Below are 15,267 nucleotides of genomic sequence, written 5' to 3' on the forward strand. Positions count from 1 at the left end.
GATGGAATGTGAACGCACTTGGCTGCGCCGCCGTTGTCGGTGCCTACGAGCTGTGCTCGAATCCCAGTCCCTGTAGATTTTAATGTCCCCGCAGACTGCTGGCAGCCTGCTTCCAGCTGTGGCAGGCATGATGCAGTGAATTGCTTTTGAATGTTCTTTACTCAAATAGGCAGTAATTACAAGCTTAAAGAGGTTTAGTGGTCCAGTAAACTACATAATCACCCCTGAATTAGCCTGGGCTCATCAGTTGCAGTCCAGCAACCTCAAGACTGCTGTTTGTATGCAGGCTTTATCACGTAGCAACCTGAGCAGCAGGTGTGGAACAGCAAGAATCCCCCATAAACACAACTGTCTACTGGGGACAATGATCTCTAATGAGATGAGGCTACAGCATCACTGTAATTTAAGTGGGAAAATTAACGCCGGAGAATGTGTGCTACTTCCAAGAGTCTCTGCTTCTTCGGAGAACAACGGTGTTTTCCTGGCTTCTTTTTTTTTCTTTTTTTCTTTTCCCTCCTCATTTCCTTTTTCTTTCCTTCCCAGATCTTTAAATGCATCTTTTTTTTTTTCTTCCCTTTTTTTTTTTTTATGAGGAACACGTGGTTTTGCTTATAAGTTGAGTGGGCTTTATTCTTTTACAAGGATATGTTGTGAATATTTAATGGTGGATGGGGCATCTGTTCAAGGACTTTCCATGCCAACAAAGCAGCATTGCAAAATAGCAGCTTTATCTTTTCATTTCCTTCCTCAGTGGTAGTTTTCTTGTTTTCTTTTTTTTTTTTCCAAATAGAAAACACAGAATAGAATGTAACTCCCCTCATCTTGGTGCTGGAGATGGGCACCTCAGTGTGTTGGTTGCCTTGAACTCTCTTTGCATGACTGCTTGGTCCTCCGTGAAAAAAGGTGGCCGAGCTCCTGGCAGAAGGCTTCCCAAATTGCTTGGTGGCTGCTCCTAAGGGTGCTACCACCTTGGGAAATCTGCCTAAAGCTCCTGCTCCATCCAAAGTACTGTGGTTCATATTAGGGACCTGGCTGAATACAGTAACCCTCCACCAACCTGATCACACAAGTGTGTAAGGTAGGGGATGGAGACGTAGGGGAGTGTTTTTATCCCTCACTTACAGAGGGAGCTCCTGATGTACCGAAGGCAGCCTGGGAAAGAGAGCAAAAAGCACAAATAAAGGCTTTAGGCTTAACTCTATGGGATTACAACTGCTGGTGCTGGCTTTTCCAGAGATTGTAGAGTTATTTCCGAGCCCACCTGTTTAGAAAGTCATTTGAGGTAGATAAGGACAGTGACTTATTGCTGAGAAAAGGCTTCTGGTTAGGAGATATTTACCTGAGCTAATCTGTCTTAGGCTGGCTCTAAAAACAACAGCAGTGCTTTTTACGGAGTTATCAGGTAGTCGGGATTTCCTTTGGCGTGCTGGTGATATTTTTTCTTCCTTCCCAAAAGCTGCTCACCTAGGGAAGGCTGGGGTTTGCCTTCCTGCCTTTCCGCAGCTGCCTGATAAAGATGTTGGCTTAACTGAAAAGCTGGGTTTCAAGGATGTGAATTTAAGCTCTAAGGCGGTTGGAAGTCAGATGATGCATTTCCTCAGTTCCTTTGGTGTCACTTGGATGTATGTAGCATTTCACAGCTTTTGGCTGTGTGCTGCACTGAAGAGAGTTGTGTTGATCTTTTGGATGAAATTTTTCTTTTCATTACCTTGTTCTTGGTTAGTTTTAGGCTGTGATAGAAAAACAATAATGAATAATAATTATTATTATTGCCTTACCGGGGCAGAGGATGGGAAAGCGTGTTACCCATGTCACGTTAGCACAAATAGTCTTGATCCTGGAGTAAAAAATCCCTTCTTAAGTGTATTAAGATAAGTTAATGTGTATGTGCAAGCTCTGTGTTCCTGTGTGCACATACATACAGGCATTAAAGGAATGTTTAACATGGGAAAAGCTCCACTCAATTACCCAGGTATGGCGTGGGAGTGTCTGCATAGACTCAGCTTGAACTGAAAACCAGTGGGAGCCAGAGTAAGCTCCAAACACTGAGGTCTATCAGAGTGTCTCCAAAAGGAAACAGCGGAAGCACCATTGCTTGGACTAGCTAAAGCTCAACTGGAAAAGGCAGTGGGTAATAATATATGGTATGGAAGGAATAATATTGTAGCAGCCAGGAGATGGATTAGATGAGTTAAAAGGTTTTTCCATTTTCTGACTTCTGTAATATCCTGTGCAAGGGATGATCTGAACTTTTTTTCCTTAATGAGTGCTCACATTATGAGTAATTTGATGGGGCCACCAGAGAAGTATTGGCAGCGCATCCCAAGCCATACCATGTCTCTCCATCAGCCTTGGAAAGGATATTTATGTTAGCGAGTGCCAAAACTTGTTCACAGACAACTCTTGCAAGAAAATTATTTACAAAAGGGCAAATGGGAAAAAAGAGAAGCTTTTTTTTTTCTCCCAGCATAACTCCTTCATTAAAAAGAGTTGCTGTTGCCAGTACCTCTTCTCCCTCCTTGTAAACTCCCACAAAGAAAACTTCTCCTCCACCCCCCTGCCTGCAAAACCACCCCAGCCCCTGTTTAATCAGGTTGTGCTGTGAACACACGTTCAAATGTTAAAACTTCTGGGGTATTGGCTCTGTCTTTTACACTCTATGTTTGCCTTAGAAGAGTCAGATTCTGCCTCCTTTCCTCACCTCTCATTTTTTGGCAGGGTTGCCAAAGCAGCCTGCAAACCCTTTTGTAAGGCAGTGTCTCAGAGCGCCATGTCATAGGAAGGGGCTGATGCAGAAGTCAAGAGGTGGAGTGTGGCCTCACTACAGTGATAAAGGCGAGTCATAGCAGTGCAGCACATCCAGTCAGATTGCATATTTTGATGCATTTTTTACTTTAAAAGACCGAGCTCATCTGTTGATTTTGCCTTCACAGTTTGCAGTTCAATAACTCTGGCAGCACCAGGATTTATTAACAGTAATGTTATGAAAAAAACCTTACCGCGGGGATATTAAACTATTACAATAAGTTGAGGAAATATTTTCTTTTGAAAGAGGAAAAGGCTGGCTTTGTCTGCAGCATGACCGTGTCGTATGGACTGTGTTTTCTTGCTGCGCTGAAAAAGCAACGAGGAGTTTGAAATGCCAAAGCCAGCTCACACTTCAACAGCATTATCAGGCTGACTCACTGCTCTCAGCCAAGGAAAAGGCTGTGCAAACTTTGCACAGGCTTTTTCTCCACCCCCCCCCCCCCCAGCCCCAGAGATGCATTTCTAATAAAACAGCTTCCTTCTCAGTGTTTAGTATTTCCTCCAATGTGCAAGCCAGTCCCTTGGGATAAACAGGATCGAGTTTGCAGCTTCCGAGTTGAATTTTTTTTTTCTTCTCCCCCCTCCCTAGCAGGTCACCTCAACTTGGCAAACTTTTACAGCCTTGCCTGAATATAAAGCAGGTCACAGGGATAGTCTATAAACCGATTCAGGCAGCTTGCAAAATAGGCAAGGGGACTCCACGCGTTCTCTTTATCACTCCCTCTCAACACGCTGGTGGCCGTTGAAGAAAGGAGGTTGCAGTCTTATGACTTTATGGATAGCGATCCAACCATTTTTTGGCTACTTTGCAAGTGCAGGAACCTCCGTTATTCTTTAGGAGGCCAGCATGTGTGAGGATCTAGGACTCAACTGCTATAAATTCAAGCTCTGTTCTTAGACTACACCATGCACTGCTTTTGTAATGCAAATGGCAGGCACAAAGTGTCCCTTTGATAATGTGCAGTCAGGAGACAAAAAAAGCATTCACTGCAACAGTAAAACTAATTCATAAAGCTGAGAGACAATAGGAAAGCATTATGGATATTTAAAAAAAATGTAATTTCTCGTAGATCAACTTGATCACTAATGTAAACAGTTCAAATGCAGACCAGGAGAAGGTAGGGGAAGGGGAGAGACCCAAACGGCTGCGCTGCCACCTTAGCTGACCCTCGACAAGTTTGAGTAAAGCAAGAATTTAGAGTTCAGCACAAAATCAATGTGCAGTTTGTCACTGGAGGGCTGAACCTTGGACTTTATTCTGGATACTGAGTTAGGCTGGATTTCTCTTCGGAAACTAGGAAATTTATAGTGGGGTTTTTTTGTTTGTTTGTTTGTTTGTTTGTTTATTTTCTATTTTGACATAAGAAAACAGTTAATAAATGCTCCTGAGGGCATACATTTTAGGGGGGGATTTTCTCTCCATCACCTACCAGAGTTTAGCTCAAGGTCATCTCACCTTGGTGCATTACACTGAACTCTGGAGGAGGCAGAGGGCTGGAGGAAGGGGATAAAAGGACTTCCGAGATGGCTCTGCCGGTGCAGTCAGCCAAGCGACAGCACTGCCACGATAAGGGTGACGCTGGACAGTTGCCACAGCCTCCTTCTAACGTAGCATGAAACCTTTTGCTTGGGGACTGCTCCTGCCTCGGTGCTGGAGTAGGGCTGGCTGTCAGCCTTGGTGTTGAGCCGGTTTGGTGCCATGAGGAATTAGTAACCTGGGGGGAGTGAGAAGGGGTGGTTTTGCCTTCCGTTATCTCAGCGGTGAACTCTGGGCGGGATTATTTTCCTATTTTTCTGCCACAATTTGGATGCACTGCTACGGCAGAGAGGGAGGGAGTGTTTCTGATACCAGGTTACAGATAAGATAAAGTCTGTCACTGTCCTGGGATCCAGCATTTGCCGCCTGGGGTGGAAAATTTGAGGAAAGGAGTACATTTGGACAAGGTGTAACATTAAGAGACAAACTTGGCTGCTTTCCATCCGTATCTACTGGAGACTTTACCCACCGTCTGTAGTCAAAGGTGATTAAAAAAAAAAAAAGTCTTATTGGTTTTTTTTTTGCTAAAAATGCTCTCAGCTACATTCGAAAAGGGGCTTTTATTAAGACTATTGCTTGCTAAATACCATTCATAAAACAGTGACGAGAAAATATGATGGAAACTTACATTTTTCCCTCTGTCACTTTGATTTCTTTGTTACTGCTAAAACGACTGCTCTGACTCATATTTTGCATAGTTATTTTTACCTTTTCAAATGTTCCTTAACTGTTCATATTACCCTGGGCAAATCCCCCAGGGATAATTTTCATTTGCATGCAGACTTTGATGGTGTTATTAAGCAATCACTTTCTGTACTAAGTCATTATTAAAAGTAATACCACAGAGCCTCAAAAACACATTAATGGTGCCAAACAATCCGCATTTCAGCGCTAGATTTATGGAAGAGGAAAAGCACAAGGTCTCATATTGTTCGGTGGATGCTACTCTGTAGTGCTGTAGCAGCAGCAGGCTTGATCAGAAAATATCAGAGCCAAATTCAGAGCCCTTATCTGTTGTCAGCCTTATGCCCTTTTTTTTTTTTTTTTAATTTTTCTTTTTCAACCTGATGGCTTCCTGCTTGTTTTTCCCCTTGGATTTGCCCTTTTCCTCTGGCCTTGGCAAGAAAACCCGTCTGCAGTCTTCCAGTATACACAGGCTGGGCTGGTTCTGGGAAGGAGGGTCAGCCTTCCCATCTGTAATCACTGTTTTATGGCTTTCACTTGAGGTGTTAATGCAGATCAAATGGAAAACACTCCAACATGAGCGTTACAGCTCCTCGTGCTGCCCTGCATAAGGTCCCAATCGTTAATTCTGATTATAAGACCTAAAGGTAATTCTATTTGCTCTCCTAATGCATTGCAGCTCTCCCGGTGGTCCGGCGTCTCTTTTCTCCAATTCCCATCTTGATCAATTGTTTGCAAATAATTAAGCTTTTAAGAGATAATGGTAGGAGCTAATGTACACAACAAAGTAAAGGTCTCAAGTCACTGTTTATTGAACAGTTTGCTTTGATATCCCAAAGTGATCCAGAGCGATAGGTGGACTTGGCAACTGGAGTCAGTGTGGTGTTTTTAGACATGCTTCCATATATATATATTTATATATTTCATAGAATCATGAAATATCTTGAGTTGGAAGGGACCCATAAGGATCAAATCCAACTTTTTGCTCCTCACGGGACTATCTTAAACAAAACCATTTGACTAATATATATATATATATTTGTATACATAATTTATACATACTCATGCAAATATAATATGCCTATATACACACAAATATGTATACCCATATCTATGTACATGTGTCTTTATCCCTTTAAACAACCATTAGAAAGCTTTCGGAAGGCACTTGTCGCTCTTGCACAGGCAGAATAAGGGCCAAACAGCAACACTTTCGATTGAATTTCCTATTTCTTCATAAAATGGCAGTTCTCAGGGTTTCCCCCTTTCTCTCTGTTGCAATGTGATGTCTGCCTTTGCCTGTAGCACAGGCCTTCTGAGCCCTGTGGGTGGGAATGCAACAAGGCTTTGAATGTTTTTATAGCAACCTAGCCTGTGGCACGCTGATTCTTTGTCAAGTCATTTTTATTATTTTATTTATTTTATTTTTAGCCTACAAAGGAACAACTCGTACAATCCACAGAAAGCTTATATAATAAGGATGCCTAGTGTTTAAGATTACTTTAAACCACACCGAATGATAGTTAAAAAGCCTGCTGCATTGTGAGCCTTCAGCTAAGAGGGATTAGCTATGTGAAATCCCAGACTGTCATGTGATTATGGCAATTACAGATTTATCATGAAATTAAAAGTTTATGCTGTACTAGGATATGAAGAAAAAAAAAATCAGATGACCTTAAACATACCGCAATTTGAGGAATTTGGGGGTTTGGGACTTTTAAAGCAATTATTTTTACAGTGACTGTATTATTCTGATGGCTAATTTTATCCAGTCTTGTCTATTTGGAAAAAAGTCCAGAACAATTGAAAATTGCTTAATGGAGACAGACTTCTCAATTCCAATAGCTAGAGGCTGTCTAGTAATTATTGCTTGCTGCATGAAATTAGACACAGTTTGTTCAATTACTTAAAATTAGATCACATGTAAGGTGGCAAAGCAAAATAAGAAAAAAAAAAGAATAATTCTATCCTCACTTGATAGCAAAGTAATGAAATGGGAAGTAAGCTGTGAAGATGAAAATGTTACAAATCATCTCCGTAGGGTTTGTTTTTGTTTTTTTTCCTTTTGAAGGGAAGCAAAATGTTGTATTCAGATAGATGGGCATAAGTCAAGTTTGACTGTTTGCTGTGGGTGAATGTGTATAGGAAGCAAACAATAAAATACATGTCATGTTTTTGCATGTGTAAAATACAAATTACCCATGAAAAAGAAGTAAAATCCCCTTCCCTCTATTTTCCACTTTGTAATTCTGGAGGTTTTTCATGTACACATGGAAAATAAAGGGGGTGGTTTACAGGTGTGCAGGTTACTTGTGGGCTTCCTGTCAAGAAAACAGTATTTTAAAAAGAATTGAAAATTCCCCAATGTTTTTGGGTGACAAAAAATTAAAACTTCTCTTATGGAGCTGATGGCCACAGTGGTGGCCTTTGAAATGGGCATATTGAGTTAGGGGAAGTTGCTGGAGTTAAAACAAAAATTCCTGTTTGGTAACATGAGGTGATATAGGCACGTAACATTACCATGAGATGTCAGACTGTGCTGTTTACAAGAATATATAAAATCTGCTAAATAGTTACGATACCAATAAGATTGTGAAATTTTATGAGGTTTTAAATTCTTATGCTTTACAAGGTTTCAGTTTACATCTCATGTAATATTACACTGAAGAATACATCCACAGAATATGGGAATGTTTTTGGGGAAAAAAAGGGGATGATTGTGTAACAGCAAATACTTCGTGACAATCAATTGCTAAATGGTGTTGGGATAGGTCTAAGCAGTTATATGAAATTATCTTTATTGAAATGCTGTTAAGCACCTTGCAGCAAACCACGTCTAAATCCAATGTGTGGGCATCCAGGTTAGGAGCTGAACCAGATGCTCAAAACAGGACTTTTCCTTGAAATTGTTACATTTGCAATATATGGCCACTTCCTTTTGGGACAGTGATATTTTTACATAGAGGGAAAGGACAGAAATGATATTTCTACATTTCAAACTTGGCTGTGGTTTTTGCTGTTGATTTATTAAGCAATCTGTATTCATGCAGAAGCAAATTTTCTGAGAAAGCAAATCAAGTTCTCACAAGAAACTTAATTTATGATTGAATTTTAACATTATCATCAATTAAAGCAGTATTTATTTTCTGTCTCTTAGGATTAGTGCAGCACAGCTATGCTAGTGTCAGGCAAAAATGTGCTGATTGTTGACCTTCTGTTGGCCTGTGTTCAAAACCCGGGCGTTTGTTTATGTTCAGGATGCTGATCTTATTTGCAAATTATTTGGGGGCACTGGCAAATTTTGCCTTCACTATCTCAGAAAACATCAGTGTATTTTAGTTTTACAGAGAAGTGCTTTATCACATTCTTTATTGTTCTGTAAAATACAGAAAAAAACCCAACAAAAAAGATGATTTGACTCTAATCAGTCATTTGAGACAAGTACAAAAAACTTGCAGCTAATGCAACAAATATCCTTCTCAAGTATCAAGGTACTGTCAGTATCCTAAGCAGTTATTTCTCCACTTCACTAATCTTTATAATTGGCTTGTCTTTTACTGCCATTAATTAAGTGATGTACTAGCCCATTAATAATTATAAAAGAGTGACACACCTCAGCATTTTCACCTTTCAGTAATAGATGTCACGCTTCTGTTTTGTTTTGGTTTTATTTTTTTGCATTTTTTTTTTAATTTTAAATAAAAAGTAGGCAAAAAAAAAAGCGCATTGTTTTAAATGTATATATTTATTTTGGTGTCTTATAGCACCCTTACCCTTCAGAAGAACAGAAAAAGCAGTTGGCACAAGACACAGGGCTCACTATACTTCAAGTGAACAATTGGTAAGTAATTTTCCTTAGTGTTTCTGTATGGCCCCTGGCACCCTCTGGCTTTGTGGTTTTGGGGACACACCTTGCCCTTGTTGTTCCCCTCCCCAACAGTTTATTGATGCAAAAGGGATATAGCCAAGTGAGTGCTTTCAGGTAGAGGAACTAGGAGGTTTGCTACTGTATTTTATTTCCCCATTACTTGGGCAGATTTCAGTATTTCAGATTTCAAATTTTCAGTGATTCAGATCTCAGACTGCCATTTGGGTGCCAGTCCTCCTTCTGGCTGAGGATGTGAGTTCTTCAATAGGAAGGCACATCCGTTTGCAGAACACTGGTCTTGGAAAAGGTTCAGATGTTGAGTGAAAGAAAAGGGGCAGTTGGTCCCATTTCTGCCAAGTGTATTGTTATTTGGGGGGGCTGTCATGCTTTTTTATTGTTGTTGTTGGAGGGGTTTTTTTTGACTGACATCCTCATGTCTCTTTATGGGTTTGCTTTAAAGATCTGGTTTTTGAAAGCTTAAGTCAACTTTGAGGATAATATGGTTCTTTGTGGCTGAAGTACAATGTGGAGCAGTTTCATTTATTTGTTCTAGCTAAGGGTTGATGGAGCCCCTGATCTGTTATAGTAGAGATTTGTTTGAAGGAAATCAGGATTTGTGCTGTTTCTGCAGTGGATTTTGGGTCGCTAAGTGTCCAGGGTGTGGTGAAGGCAACCAGTGAAAATTACTTGTGATTTAAGTGTCATACAACAGCAAACCTTTTTTAAAAAAAGTTTGATTTATCACCCTTTGATACTGCATCAAAATGTAGGTTCCTCCCACTATCTCGGAACAAGTGTCATATTTGAAGTGTATTGCAATCTAATACCTTGTAAAACTAAGTGTATCTAATTAATTGTCCTAATATTTTTAGATTAGTGTTTATGATGGGAAACCTTATCCTCTTTGAAGTAATACCCAGAAAATGGCCAAGGCAAACAGCAAGCCTGCTGGGGAAAAGGGAGGGAGGAATGCCAGTTTGCAGACAAAAGTTGTTTTTTTTTTTCCATTCAATAAGTGTCAGAGATTAATATTACTGAAGCTCTGATTACATGGCCTAATCCATTTTAGTGAATAAATTTGGTCTTGATGTCCATTGCACCTACATTAACAAACCCTCCTCTCTTAGAGAGAGTAGGAGCCTATGGGAGAGATTTCAGATATATTAAACCCCATTACAGAAAATGTAATTTCTGTCAATATAATCCCATGTATTCTTCAATTTAGTACTTTGGAGATAACAAGCTACTTACAATATATTTGCCTTTGGAGGATTAATTTACAAAGTGCACTATCTGGGAGACGCAGGCGGGCTCACATAAGCATAGCTTGTAAGGGTTATCAATTTCTGTGACCCCACAGCAGCCCTGGGAGATCAATTTTTTGAAGCCCTTTAAGATGCTGAATAAAGGAAAATACCAAATACTTAGTGGATATGAAGTATGCTTCCCAGATACTTTTAAAAGGAGGAATAGAAGGCACTAAACATAAAATTTATGTGTTATAAGGTAGCGTAACCTACAGCATTTTGGCTTGGCCAGAAAAAATTAGTGTTTGCTTCAGCTTTACATCCTCCAACCTTCGTCTGGGCATTACCCTAATTTATATGGTTGTCCTTCAGTTTAACGATGGGCACTTTGTCCCACTGAGAAGTTGTGTATATTCGTCAGGGTCTTATTTAACGATGGGGTGGAGTTAAGGGTGTGCTCCTTCTGCGGGGTCCAGGAGTGTAGGATTTGGTGTGTGCAAGTGTGTCAGTTTAGGATGGTCCATCAAAGAAATTTTTCAAGATGATGAACGTGGGATGCCTTGAACTAAAGCTGTTTGAATTTCTGCCGAGTGACTTTCCAGGGTGTTTTTTAGTACTCATCTCACCTCAAATATGAGGAGTTTTTACTTTGGCTTTGTGTCAGGTGTGTTCTTATCAGTTCCTTATGTGCTAGTTAAAAAAAAAAAAGGAGGTCAAATACATTATAAGTGAATTCTTGTGGATGTGGGGCAGGCTTCCTCTGCTTGAGCTAGTTCAGTAATTCTGCTGTAGTGTTACAATTGCATAAATTATTGACACAATTCCCCTTCTCTCCCCAGCGGAACAAGGATTCAGCACTATAGAGGCAGTTAGGGTTTCTTAAATCACAGGTGGTGGGCAAAGATGCCAAAATATGGCAATTCAACCCCTGCTTTTTGTAATGAATGCTAAGGAACAAGGAGGCTGTGAAGCTGTTGCTGAAAGCACAGGTTGCATGAGAAATACCCATGACCAATGAGGTAGTCACCCCCTCCCAAATCCTGGAGGGTATGGGGCAACCCTCTCCAGGCCTTTACTGAGTCTCTTTTCTTCCAAGGCAATGTGCAGAAGAAACTCTTCTTGCCTAAATAATTTGCTGCAGGGAAAAACTAACATATCATTTCTGGTTAGTTTTGCCTTTCTTCAGCAGGCTCATAAGTCATTCAGCCACAACTCGCAAAAAAATTTTTGCCTTCCTTCTTAGATTCTTCCAAACTTGTTAACACACATGTACATTTTTGTATTAATGATGAGTCATTGTAAATCACTGTTGCAGAGATTAAATAAAATGCTGAAGGGCAGGCTGGGTGCAGATCAGTCATAAATTATTGGCAGCAACACAGCGTGTGGGAATACATGAAATGTGCATGAAAAACATAAACTCATGTCTGGTAGCATGGTCGTTAGCCCAGACTGGGAATGCTGGATTTTCTGGCTGGAATTAGAAGTTTGCCACAGAGCAATCAGTGAAGAGAGCATTTGTTTTCTGCAGATTGAGAGCATTTGAACAATTTTTTTTTTGTCATATCTTGAATGCCTTTACAGCATGTGCTGGTTGCATACTTCAGTTCTGTGCCGTAACGAAAAAAAATGGTGTTTTTCACACATGGGCTACCCGGTGTTGGGGCTCCCCAGGCTGATGCACATAACTCCTGCTGATGGTGGAGGAGTCACAGGAATGGGGTGATGATGTGAGACACACCAGAAAATGTATCCGCAGTAGGGCACATGTCTTTAAAAATACCACAGTCCCTTTACCATGACCCTTTTCCTTGAGTTGTTCTATTTTTTTTAAAGTAATGAAATAATCCACATGGAGGACTTTTTTTTTTCCCCCCACATGACAGCTTTACTTGCAAATCACCAGCATTACCTTTTAGGACAATCTTTTTGCCTCACTGGATGTTGGATGTTTCTGTTATGGGAAGAGGGAACCTTTACCCTGTTGCAAAATAAAAATAAATCTATGCCATTCAGGTCTCTGTTGTGTTGGTTGTTTAACCCCACAGCAGTTTAGGGTTCGAAGCCTGGTAACATGAACTAGAAGGGGCACTTGTATGGTCTTGACAGCCTATATGGACGTGGTAGAGACCTGACCAAGTACAGGTTAATAAGGTGCTTTTCCCGGGTGATAAAAACTGTGATTGAAATATCCACGAGGTGTGAGCCAATCACTTCTTGCATCAGCTGAGAGCCAGCCAGGCTATATTGAACGATCTATACGGTTTTCTTGCTTACTACATCTCCCCTGAATCCCTTCCCATTAAGAACTAATGGTAAATAATTACTAGTAGTAGTCTTCAAGGAAGAGAGAGCAATTCTCATCAGAGGCTGCACTAGGTGTCAGATGCTTGTTTATGTTTTAGAAAAGACTTGGTACACACACATAAATGTTTGTATATTCATGCCTATATAACCTCTCTATATGTGCATGCCTATATGTGGCTGTATCTCTATTTAGAGTTATGTACAACTGCATGGAAATGATCTCAAAAAGAAAAATTAAGTTTGAAAATTCAAATCCTTAAAGCTCCAGCCTTTATTAGGTGTTTCCATTCTGCTTTTTTCAAAATACCCTTGTGCTATCTAGGGCACAGCCCAGACAATGATGGAACAGCTAGTCAATATTTTATCTTGCCCTCATTCTTCTGTGCTTCGTTTGTTGAGCTGTATTCAAACCGAGCTTGAAGATGGAATTAATAATTACTGCTGGGCTTTCCTATGGCACTTACTGCTGTAATACCCAAGTCCTTCCCTGACCTCCACGTGCTTACATATGCATACAAGGTGGTGGGTCTGCATGGTATTTTTACAGTTCCCCTACAAAGAGAAATAATAGCATTGTCCCAGTTCACAGGGGAAGAAGTGAGGCTCGAGGAGCTCCAGGTCCAGCATGGGCACAGGTTTTGGGTGGATCTGGGACTGTGAGGTGACTCAAAATGACAGCAAGTTATTCAATTTAAGGTCCAATGATCATTGAAACTTCATGTTTCATGGAAACTCCCTAGTTTTGAGTGCTTTGGCATCTTATATTGTCAACCTGCAGGGTTGGGTATGGAGGAGAGACATGAGAAGTCATCAACTGCAGGTGAAACATTTGGGTTCAATGATTTTCTCAGTACCTCTTGAGCAGCCCAAGGAAGCAGCAGAGCTGAATCCTCTTCTCCAGTGCAGCATTTGGCTACATTAACCAGGACTGTTTTGCTTTTTTTACTGCCTTATTCGTTCAACTTTGTCAAAGTTTATTTCCTGTAGAAATCAATTTTTTTTATGTTATAATGCCCTGGCCTGTTCTTATAACAGACATGATCGTCATTGGGGTGATTGAGGCATTGAGCCCTATCAAAACTGGTAGCACGAGCTCATAACTGAACTGTTTGCACAGAAATACATTAAAGACTAGGGTGCAAACAGCTTTAATAATATGGCTTCCTAACTCTTGAGTTCTTGATTTTATGTCAATTTTATGTGTAATTTCGTAGGCTTGCAAAAAACCCCAAACAAACCCCAACCAAACACACTGGAAAAAATTATCAGACAATGTAAGTTTTGCTAATGTCATTCTTGGGGACACATGAAGTTAATTTTACTGAACCTTTGTAAGGAAGAAATTTTAAAAGGGCTCCAAGACCAGCCTAAAGATGAGTTTGAAAAATCAGAGATGGGCTTGGGATAGGAGGACCTGACCACCCTACTGTATATAACACAGTCAGCTCAGGGCATAGACACACAGAAACACTTTATTATTCTTTTAGCCCCCTCACAACTCTCTTCCAGCAGGAAATTTCCTTCTACCTCCATTTCTTTGCTGGTAGTGAGGACAGTGGTAGAGTTTTGCTGCAGTAGTTGCATGGTGCAGGAAGGGAAGTGCTTTGCCGTGGCACGGGCAGGCAGGGTGGCGTGGTGGGGGCAGGAGGATTTTGCACTTCTCCCAGGAAGTGCTCCCCAGAACCCAGCGATAGGTAGGGAGCACCAGTGGGAAGGGTGTCCTGTCCATCTGCTCGTCCTGGCTTGCAGATGGTGGGGTTAGGGATGGAGCAGATGGGGGGATGCAGATTGGGAGATGCAGATGGAGGGCATGGGTGAAGGTGCTGGTGGGGCAGATGGGGGATGCAGATGGAGAGGTGCAGATGGGACCAGATGCAGATGGGGTAGAGGCAGAAAGCCCCTCCCACTCTTCCACAGAGGTGCAGGGGAAGGAGGAACAGCTGCATGACTTTCCACCTTTTGGGAAACAGTCCCAAGCCCCTCTTTTCTCGCTGTAGTTTTTATATCATAACATGCCACGGCTTTGATGCATCTAAAGCACACCCCAAACACCCCCGAATCCAAGTGATAATGTTGTCTGGTGTTTCCCATGTGTTAAGCCCCATGTCAGCCCCTTGGAGGGGATGGAAAGGCTCCTTCTTGAGGCTGGGCATGTAGCATAAACATCATCTTCCCTCAGTTCCTTTGCTGAGGGTGATATTCACCCCGAGCAAAAGGCCAGCACATGACCAGTGCACCACTTTAGTCCCACTTAAGCACTATTTTTAGGGTGTAAGTGGGGGAGGAGGCCAACAGGGAGGGAGCATAGCAAAGGCAGGTGCTGGTCCTATATGCAGGGTTGGATTTTCACCCCTGCTGCCTACCAAATTGCAGACTACAATAAACAGGGAAATACTCAGTTTGCCACTTTGCAGAGCACATCACACACAGGGATCTATAGTCCTTGGCGAGTAAAATATCTCCTTGTTTTCAGATGTATCTATTACTGCTTTTGTTGCAGTAAACAGATTAAATGAGAAAAGGTCAAGATGCAATTTGAATCTGTGTAAGAACATAACAAATACTTTTCTGAGTAATCAGATATAGTAAATACAAGTACTTATTTACTTGTAAATGTTAAAACATTCACAAATTATCCTCTCAACTTCAGAAATACGAACTTAACCATCAGATTGTAGAGACAATTTACTTTTCTTCTCTATGTGATTCAAGAATATGTATACAGATGTTATTTAAACACTGTTTTGTTAATGAGAATACATGTGAAAGCAAGAAAAAATAGGAATAAGAAAGAATATATTTCAGGTTTAACAATA

At 40.9% G+C, this 15,267-nt stretch overlaps 1 protein-coding gene across 3 annotated transcripts in view; it reads left to right on the forward strand.

The window, feature by feature from the left end:
- Positions 1–15,267, forward strand: part of MEIS1 (Meis homeobox 1) — a 208,871-nt gene that overhangs the window by 176,552 nt on the left and 17,052 nt on the right. For all 3 annotated transcript variants that reach the window (XM_027663026.1, XM_027663025.1, XM_027663027.1), the window contains exon 9: positions 8,794–8,870. In XM_027663026.1, the coding sequence (XP_027518827.1) occupies positions 8,794–8,870 (77 nt within the window). The remainder of the gene's footprint in view (positions 1–8,793; positions 8,871–15,267) is intronic.

The sequence above is a fragment of the Corapipo altera genome, unplaced genomic scaffold (assembly GCF_003945725.1).
Source record: "Corapipo altera isolate COAL_440 unplaced genomic scaffold, ASM394572v1 94, whole genome shotgun sequence".
In the NCBI taxonomy this organism is placed as follows: Eukaryota; Metazoa; Chordata; class Aves; order Passeriformes; family Pipridae; genus Corapipo; species Corapipo altera.